The 10,076-nt window shown below is 39.7% G+C and overlaps 2 protein-coding genes across 5 annotated transcripts in view; one reads left to right on the top strand and one right to left on the bottom strand.

Moving 5' to 3' along the window:
• LOC138051970 (exocyst complex component 8-like) overlaps positions 1-4,353 on the top strand; it is a 21,917-nt gene extending 17,564 nt beyond the window's left edge. For all 4 annotated transcript variants that reach the window (XM_068898313.1, XM_068898312.1, XM_068898315.1 and 1 more), the window contains 6 exons: positions 793-912; positions 1,821-1,929; positions 2,317-2,411; positions 2,754-2,849; positions 3,183-3,254; positions 3,897-4,353. In XM_068898313.1, the coding sequence (XP_068754414.1) occupies positions 793-912; positions 1,821-1,929; positions 2,317-2,411; positions 2,754-2,849; positions 3,183-3,254; positions 3,897-4,010 (606 nt within the window). In that variant the 3' untranslated portion in view covers positions 4,011-4,353. The remainder of the gene's footprint in view (positions 1-792; positions 913-1,820; positions 1,930-2,316; positions 2,412-2,753; positions 2,850-3,182; positions 3,255-3,896) is intronic.
• A 3,314-nt stretch (positions 4,354-7,667) lies between these two features.
• Positions 7,668-8,843, bottom strand: LOC138053745 (uncharacterized). The gene has a single exon (XM_068900313.1). It carries the CDS (start codon positions 8,841-8,843, stop codon positions 7,668-7,670), a length of 1,176 nt encoding a protein of 391 aa, XP_068756414.1.
• Between the last annotated feature and the right edge of the window lie 1,233 nt (positions 8,844-10,076).

The following is a 10,076-nucleotide window of genomic DNA, read 5'->3' as shown; positions in this document are numbered from 1 at the left end:
TCTCATGTCGGTTTATGCTGATAAGATTTACCGAGACCTTTATTACGATCATATCACAAAAGTGTTTTTGTTATATGGTGCCATATGAAACGAAATCTCTCCTTTAAACTCAGTGTTGCATTATGAGATGAATCGACATTATGCTAGTTCCCAGAATTTATTGCAATCTGATAGTAAAAGTGTTGCTGGGAGTTGCTGCACGAAGTCAGACTGGTCAAAATTTTGAGTCAACGCCTCCCAACATTTCTTTTGTTCCTTGATCGCCGAAGCGTAGCACAGCAAGGTTGGATCCATTTGCAGTTTTTCCAACGTTGTTGAAGCCACGCACACGCATTACGTATGGTCTCCATGGAGATAGCAACACATTAGTTTACAAATTCTTATGGGTCGTATCCTTCCCATAATACACTGCACGTCCTTACATTGTTGGGAGTTTTGGCATGCCTTCGGACACCACTACCAACACCATTCAACATCTGCCGACCCAACAATTCCAAGTTGTCGCGCCCGTTTGCACGGAGCTTTATACTTATTGTGTAATGCCTTTGTGAACTACACTCACAACTTTTTAAGTCATTTTAGTGCTTACCCTTTTTCCCTCCAAAACGCGATGGCTTTAAGAGCCTGAATTTAATTTTATCATCGCATTGTCATCATTTTGAGCCTCGTTTTAAGTCTGCATTTTCTCAGGCATATGTGTAAATGAGTGAGTCGTTCCAGAACTTCACTGAGCCGGACAATCCAATTAGAAATATATATTCCTTGATAACTGACATTTTGCTTTTTCTTTAGCTACATGAAATTGGACTGGACTTGACATTCTCAATGCAGGAAATGCTGGAGAGGGATATCGTAACAGCATTACTGGACACCAGAGACCAAATGATCAAGTTTGCAAGACACAAGGCAAAGGTTTGTTGCTTGTTCAAGGAAGGATTACGTTTTTGGAAACGTTGGCCGTGTAGCACCTATATTTGAACAGACTTAACTGATTAGAGTGTAATGTGAAGTGCTATATTTCTACCCCATATGAACCATCACCCGCATGTGAGGGTTAGCCCTGCTAATGGAAATGGGCCCACACAAGGACAGAGAAAAACTCTGACCAAGTGGGAATTGAACCCACGACCTTCGGGTTAGATCACCGCTGCTCCACCGACTGAGCTACAAGGTCAGACGGGAGCCGGCCGTGGGATCGGACGATGTTAAAGTCATGACAATGAACACGTACAAGTACAAGCAAGGATTACGTTTTTGCAAACGTTGGCCGTGTAGCACTTTTATTTGAACAGACTTAAACAGAGTGAAATGTGTAGCGCTAGTTTTCTACCCCATATGAACCATGTGAGCGTTAGCCCTACTAATGGAAATGGGCCCACACAAGGACAGAGAAAAACTCTGACCATTGTGGGAATTTAACCCACGACCTTCGGATTAGTTTGTTGGCTGAATAAACTTTATTCCGATATGGAAGGCCAGATATTTTAGTGTGAATGACTTCCTAAGTTTTGACATATTGAGTAAATTAGTAGTATAACTACACATGTATTTTATCAGCTTTTAGGATAGGAATCTTTTTTCGTTGATTTTTATGATAACATTTTTGCAGCCGGAGAATGGTAAATAAAAGCCGTTGTCTTCAGCTTTAGTTTTTTTTTTCCACAACTGCGCGTTCCCGTGTAAGCTTTTCTACAAAAGTCCCATAATAACAGGGCCTTGTAATGGCACTCTTTTGTCTCATGTCTTCGTTCACGGGTGTATGTGAACTCATTGATTCCAAGGGAAACTAGTCAAGAAAGAAATTTTAAAAATGATTTTAGGAAGGGAACTGGTCACCAATAGACTTTGAAGGACAAAGAGATCAACTGACCACGCTGTGTGGAGAGATGGAAAGTTGCGGCGTTGACGATTTCCATAATTATTGTGTTGGTAAGTCTCTGTTGAGCTGTGTTTTGCCGTATCATTACTAATGCGTATCGCAGAGCTACCTTTTACAGAACAAAACAGTTCGTCTTAATTGACATTTTCATATCATTGTAACTTACCAACTCTTAAACTCTCAAAACACCTTAAAACGACATGACGGACTTTCTTTTTTCCCCTACCATTACAGTTTCTTTTACAGTCTTATCATCATGTAGTTGTTGAATTTTAGTCCTAAACTATCTTTCTCTTCTCCGTTCGATGGTCCTCAGTTGCGACGAATCGAGATTCCTTCCATCAGTTTTAACTAATTAACTTAGATATCAAAGTCCCTAGCTGCAAGTCAGCACTTCTGAGATAAAAATTTCTTAAAACATCACAATGTTGTTTTAGGTGGCAGCAAAGTAGAGCTAAGCAATTCTACTGTGACATTTACTAAAGGAGTCTTGGGATATTTGGCAGATGGGTTAAACGTCAACACCCCACAGGTAACTACAGTTCTAGACAGGAAGTTGTTTATTAACAACACTCTACTCTTTTGATGAAGACACAGCTATTCCAACGGCTCTCGGGATTCGTGCAGAAAGCAGTCAGTGGGTACAAAAAATATGCAACAACAAAATGAGCTTAGACCCGTCCACACCTATCCGTTTTCATTTGGAAACGCAACTTTTTCTTAACGATAGAAATATGCTATTATCATCATTAACGATTTGCAAGAGCCCATTATGGCTCTTGCGATATGCTATTATCATCATCGTCGACCTAAAAGATTGACTACCTTGATATTTTGCTTGTTTGATGAACGAGAGGTTTTGTCTGCTTTTTAGCTACAACAGACGTTTGTGAATTGTATTGCGGACTTGTTCGAAAATCAAGTTGTACTTTTTGAGGGTATTCTGAAGTCTGGCCGTTATTCCAACCAGGTACGCTAAGTTTTGGTTTGCAACAATAATATTTAAGAAGCAAGTGATTTGGATAGAGTAGACGTTCAGTGTTTTTAAGTTTAAATGTTCACGCGCAAATGTCCCGTGTCCATGGCGACTAATAACACTATCTCAGTGTTTGTTGCTTTTTTGTAGTTCATCAGATGATTTGGCTGTAGCTAATCTTTAGCTTCCCATCAAGGAAACTACGTTCTCTTCCAACGACGGTTTCATTTGCCGTAACATGACAGCGATGAATCATGAATGGTTACCTGACTTACATGTATAAGTCATTTTCGTGTTTCAGCTGACGTGTTTTGTTTTCCACTATAGCAAGATTTTATTCTCAAGAATGCCTCGTTTGTTTTGGAAACCATTCTTCCACTCGTTAAAAGGAGACTCAAGGTTTGTATCAGAGTTAACTGAATAGAGTGTAATGTGAAGTGCTAGATTTCTATCCCATATGAACCATGTGAGCGTTAGCCCTACTGATGGAAATGGGCCCACACAAGGACAGAGAAAAACTCTGACCAGGGTGGGAATTGAACCCACGACCTTCGGGTTAGATTACCGCCGCTCTACAGACTGAGCTACAAGGTCGGACGGGAGCAGGCCGTGGGAACTGAAGACGTTAAAGTCACGGCAATGAACATGTACAAGTACAAGGAAAGGCTACGTTTATACAAACGTTGGCCGTGAAGCACTTATATTTTAAACAGAGTTAACTGAATAGAGTGTAATGTGAAGTGCTAGATTTCTATCCCATCTGAACCATGTGAGCTTTAGCCCTACTGATGGAAATGGGCCCACATTTTTATGTTTGTATGTCTTTAGCAGTATCAATTTAATATTAAGGTGTTCACATGCGGTAGCAATTTATTGAGGTGAAGTTTTCTCTGATTCCTAAATGTTTCTCCAAAATGCAACAAACCATGGCTATGTGTAGGTGCAAACAACGTCACCAAGATTTGTTATTGCACAGTCACATCCTTCAGCCTTTTTCGTTTTGCTTTTTTGTTTGTTCCCCTTTTTGTGCTTGGTTTGTAGGTTGGTGGCAGTCAGAATAGATTCCTGAAAATACAACACGAACTGAAGAGGTTACAAGCCATTTCTCCCAGCACTGATCCATCTGAAGCTGAAGGACAAGCTGCTACTAGCTAACGGAAGGGCTTCTTTAAATTGATATCTGGCAGCATAATCCTGAAGACACCATCCTCTAACATACTGTACAAAAAAATCACAGGTCCATTTTAGTTACGTCTTGAACTTTTCATGTTAAAGGACGTAATAAATAAATAAATTCCAAGCAGGGCAGTTCGACGTTTAAGTCGGAGATTTTGAAGATGGTGTTGTAAGACGAAAACTGAACATTTTGTGCCCCTAAAATAAAAGTTAAAAGTTATCGTTAAATTAACATTACATTGTGGTGTGAGCCTAAGCAAAGATTCTCAACCAAAAATATATTTATCTTGTACAGAGTTGTAAATTAAATACACATTCCTTTTCTTACCTGACTTGATCTCTTGATCATTTGAACTGTTGGCTCTTTTGATTGCAATTCCCTGGCGTGTAAATCTTAACATTAAAAGTGTTGTTATAGCGAGTGAAATCCCAGATTTTTTTTAGGTCCTGCCTCCGTAGAATAAAAGTCGTTAGCATATACCACACAATTAGTGAATAGTGTTTTCCGCGCTTTCTGATTGGCTAGCTTGAAGAGAACGAAAATAGCTTCCCGTTTCTCTACGGTTACCGAAGGGCAAATGTTATCGACAAATGCGACTGATTATTCAACTTATGTGGAATGTACTAAAACAATTATTTGCCTTAGTGTTGATGAAATGTCCACTGCTATTCACCTCTATTTGACGTTGGAAGCTAGTAATTAGAGAGATTACGCCTCGCGTGTACGGCAAACGCCTTACTAAAATTTGCATTTTGCCAAAAATAGAAGAAACTTGTTTAATTAAAGCTCATTTCTTGCCTGTTAACAGCAGATATGAATAAGCTTTTCAAAATTAGAATAACATCATTTTCATGCTTTTATGACAAGCGACAGTCCACTGTTTCGCGTTTGCCGTTTCACGTTGTTTAATCTCTCTATTATTCCTCAAAGTCTTACAGAAATGCAGAAATCGAAACTCTTGACTGTCACACAGTCTTCATCAGCCAAATGAGCTCTTTGTTGTCACGCAACTCCATGTGTATTAAGGTGGCCGAACAGTTTTCAGCTATGCCTAATTCACTGTTATTTTTTACCTATTGAATTTTATTATTATTATTATTATTATTATTATTATTAGCGGAGCTCCGTTTGGCGCGCGCGCGAGGAGCACCGAATATGGTAACCCATCGATGCGAGAAATCTTGGTTTTATAGCCATGACGTCATCAACCGTACGTGCGAGTGTACGTCCGTACGTCCACCCCTCCATGTATGCCAATGTGACCAGTATCATGCTAGTTTACAGCATACATCTTTGATATTGGACATCCATCTTTTGATCAATTGAACCTGTCAAAACAAGGTATCCGCTGACCAGTACACGTGACCATATCGCGGGCTCAAGCTTGGAGCCAGCTTTTTTAAAAGTTGACCGCTGACCAGGTACTGGTTTTCGATTGGATTGCAGGCTCAAGCCAGGTTAACTCACCTGAACATAAGCGAGGCTTCATTTTTCGCGAGCTTTCTGTGGCTCGACGCGGCTACAAGACCATACTACATCATCGAAAGTTCTTGCACAGTCAATGGTTTTCCTGTTTGGAAGATGTTTTCTTTCTGCATTTTTCGCTGGTTTCAATTCAGTTTGACATATCATGATATCTGTGGTCCACTCTCCTGGCTACTCAGTTATTCAAGTCAAGCAAGATTTTTTTAAACTTGCCACGAAGAAAGGTAATGGGGGGTCACCGTGCTCGTTTTCGAGATCAGGAGGTGCACTTTTAGAAGCTTGCGTTATTTTAAGACGATCTTAGCTTACAACTGTCAGCAATAAAAAAGCTACATTAGTGAAATTTAGATCAGGTAAACGTACTCAATTCAACGTAACTAATATAACTTAACAAACCTTTGCAGCTGATGTCTTTTTCTGAGGTGAAATAGACCTTGAAAAACGACACATATTAGTCTAAGAAAGAAAACTTCGGTCGCACGAGAGCATAAAAGGCGAAATATTTGTAACCTCTCGTACAGATTTTTTTTGTTTTTTGTTAAAATGGACAAAATCAGGAAAGGAAGTGATCTACGGAAAGAAAAATGGGGGTCACCGAGCATTCAAGAGAGTAATTGAGCGATTGTCTATTCGCACTGTCACGCCATTGCGTGACATTTCCGAGAAGACCTGGGTCCACAGCTATCCCATAATGCCACATGCTTTCACGTTCCATTCTTGTGGAAAATGTTTGCACATTTGTTTGCTATGGAGGTATATCTATGACAAAATTCAATGATCAGTATTTGAAATAAAATCGTCCAAATCATGCATGAATGCATCAATCCAAATCTGGATGGCAACAAGCCGATTCTGCAAATGGCCATCACGGAAAGAGACATAACGCCGAGAGGCATAACGCAAAAAGGCACAACGCAAAAGAGGCATAACGCAAGTAGGTATCACGCAAAAGGCATCACGCAAAGACGCATTACGCAAATGGCCATAGCGCAAAAAGGATAACACAATGAGGCATAACGCAGAGCCATAACGCAGAGGCATAACTTACACAGGACGAAAAAGTTCGATAGCGATTATATGTTCTTTCCCTTGAACAATCATTAGACGTTTTTTTAGAGCGGAAATTATTTACGGAGTACACAGCTAGTCTCCATTCTTCAAAGGGCCTTTGCGTTATGGCTATTTTACGTTATGCCTTTTGTGTTGTGAATATTTGCGTTATGCTTTGCTGCGTTATTCCTTTCTGCCTTATGCCTTTTTACGTTATGCCTCTTTGCGTTATTCCTTATTACGTTTTGACTATTTGCGTTATGCCTATTTGCGTTATGCCTCTTTGCGTTATGGCTGTTTGCGTTATGACTCTTTGTGTTATGCCTCTTTGCGTTATGCCTTTTTCCGTGATGGCCATTTCCAGAATCGGCTTGTTGCCATTCAGCTTTGGATTGACGCATTCATGATTTGGACGATTTTATTTCAAGTACTGATCATTGATGAAGAGAACAAGACTTTAAATTTGAAAAAAGACATGTTTCGGCAACTCCTGTGCCATCATCAGTTTGTGGATGCAATAACAATGATGTACAATATATAGCGGAAAATTAGAATAACAATGATGTGATACAACAACTGATTACAAAGAGAGATTAAGATGTACATGAAACAATTGTTGATTTAGGGAGGGTTTCTCCCAAAGAATGTGCAATGCCTCCTTGATTTTTAATTGTGTCCGTGTTGTTGCTTGATCTATGACAACAAAGCATTCGCTCGAACAAAGTGCCCGACACCCGGGTGACCCCTGTAAATGCTTAAAAATGTGAGAGGCCCTATCCATATTTAAGTGCTCGTTTATGCGTGTGCAAATGTGTCGGGAAGTCTTGCCAACATAACAGAGACCGCAGCCTGCACAATTAAATCTATAAACAACGCTGGATAAGAATTTTTGAGTAAAAAATCCCTTATCTTAGTTGTTTCTTGATGGAATCCTAGCCAAGTACTATTAATCTTATACGCTCTATCTATAAGAGTTCTAATTAAGCCTAACTTATACGAGTATGATGTAAAGCTAGTGAAATTCATAAGGAGGCCAATAAAGGTGGATTTGCGAAACACCGTGGTGAGAACAGGGACCTGATTGTTGTCAATGAGGACATCTAAAAAAGGCAACCTGTTTCAGATTCCTTTTCCATGGTGAACCGTATATTTATATGCCTGCTGTTAAGGTAATGAAAAAACTGCACCGCATCGGCTTCAGAGTGAAATTGACAAAAGGTGTTGTCGACGTACCGTCGGTAGAACAAAACCTCCGTAAGACCGAAATTTTGTAACCACTCCCTCTCATGATGACCCATAAAAAGATTGGCCAATACTGGTGCGAGGGGGGACCCCATAGCTACCCCATCAATTTGATCATAAAAAGAACCGTAGAAAGAAAAGTGAGATTGGGCTGTGGCTATGTGTAGAAGATCTTTAAGCTCCTTAGTTGAAAAAGTGGTATTGGTATACTGAGTGATATAACTAACAGCTAAATCTATACTTTCCTCTAGAGGAATGTTCGTGAAAAGGATTTCCACATCAAACGACACCATGAACTTGTTGTGCATTGACAGTTTTTGGATTTCATTAACGAAAGAGAACGAATCCTCAACGCAGAACTCAGCGGGAATGAGGGGTGTCAATAACTTACACAGGTACTTGGCCAGATTGTAATTGTAGGCCCCGATGGAAGAGACGATCGGCCGGAAAAGAGGGACCGCACCCTGCTGCCGTGGTTTGCGCATCTTGAGGAGGCCATAAATTCGAGCCGGGTTTGATCCTTTAGGATAGATTCTGCTATAGTCATCATCCTCAAAGTGTCCCTTCTTATTGAACTTTCTTAGTAGGCGTTGCAGTTTACCTTCCCTCTGTAAGGTTGGGTCTTGTGACAGTGGTTTAAATTTCGAGCGATCCTGTATGATATTTTGGATTCCAAGATCGTAGTCCCTGTGGTCCAGAATTACAACGCCATTTCCTTTGTCGGGTTTCAGGAGAACAATATTCTTATTCTTGCGTGGATTTTTTAACACCTTATGCTTCTTGAGATCTCTGGGTGATGGTTGATACGAAGAAACATACGAGTGACAAAGATGAGAGAGCTCTGATACCAATTGTCCGGATAAGTTCTTGTTCTTGATTTTCTTGGACGCTAGATAGTGTATCTGCTCAAACGCTACATATACATCGCTTTTGTTGACTTTCGGTGGGTATATGGAGTGTGAGAGACCAAATTTCAGGATATCGAGCTCCTCGTCAGTAGGCTGATGATGATGGCACAGGAGTTGCCGAAACATGCCTTTTTCAAATTTAAAAGTCTTGTTCTCTTCATTAAGATTGTTACAAAATTGCTGCTTTTACGTCCTTTTGGAAACTGATCATTGAATTTTTACCTTCGTGGTCTGCGATGCATGACGTATGCGTGACAGGCGCGAAAAAAAAATGGGCGCGAACGTCCTTAAAGCTGAGTGTTTATTTTTAATTTACTTAGAGCTGCTTTTTTCTCTGTATTGCACTTTTTTGCATATCTTTGGAAGCTCTGATAAGGTGACATGATGCCTGGAGGACCTATGACTAAAACAGAAACGAAAGGAGAGCGAAAGAGAATGACAACGACAAAACAGAATACCAGTAATAGCTCATACTTGACGGAAGAAGTTAGTCCACAAATTCTTTCCTTGGACACTAAACCCTTTGTTATTTTTACGGATGCGTTATTTAAAGTGGATGCGTGTTTTTAGAAGGTGGTTTAATCGGTTTTTCCTTCGTTCAGGAATGAAAATCAAATTTTTTTGTCAAGTGGAATCAAATAACAATTATCTGTACTCTTTTTGACATAAAGAAAAAGTTGATTTGTTTGTTTTGCTCTAAAATGCGAGCGAACAAGTGCTTTTTTAATCTTTTTGCCCCGACAGTGACAAGCAAATTTTACCCTTATGTGATTCACAATTAGTTCTTGTAAAATTAGAGGGGAGTCTCACTAGCTTGTGTTTTTAGGAGTTTGTGTAAAGCACCCAAACGTTATTTAAGTGTTGGAGCAGTGTTTGAAGTTCGTCCTTTCTTGGTTGCATTGCCGTATTTTGCCGATTCTCGTACCAAGCCAACCTGGCGTGTTTCATTGAAATACATCAAAATGTGAATGATCTTGTTTTCAGAGATAAAGTGAAATAAAGTACATCAGCAAAACTCTTCTTTGACCTTGAACTAACAAAGTTGTTTTGTGGCTTCTAATTTTAGTGTGATTCCTATTCGCTGGCTATTGACAGTTGACTCTGAAATGGCTTTTTTACTTTTCCATTTGCTCGCTGAGGGTGTGCTTGTTTTCCTTTAAAACTCATGCGATTCAAGAAAAAATGTATTGCCAAATTGGTGAATTTCAAAGTAAATTTCAATGGAAGAACCGATGTCGCACTCATCGCCTCGTGATTCATGCGATATCGGTTTTTAGCGTAGAATTTACAGTGGAATTCGCTAGTTAGGCAATGAATTTTTCTATAGAAGAAAGTAAAGAAAATGATTTAATTATGAAA

This window comes from Montipora capricornis, chromosome 6, assembly GCF_036669925.1.
Source record: "Montipora capricornis isolate CH-2021 chromosome 6, ASM3666992v2, whole genome shotgun sequence".
NCBI lineage: Eukaryota > Metazoa > Cnidaria > Anthozoa > Scleractinia > Acroporidae > Montipora > Montipora capricornis.
Note: the sequence above shows the minus strand (reverse complement) of the source record. Positions and strands in the feature narration are given on the sequence as shown.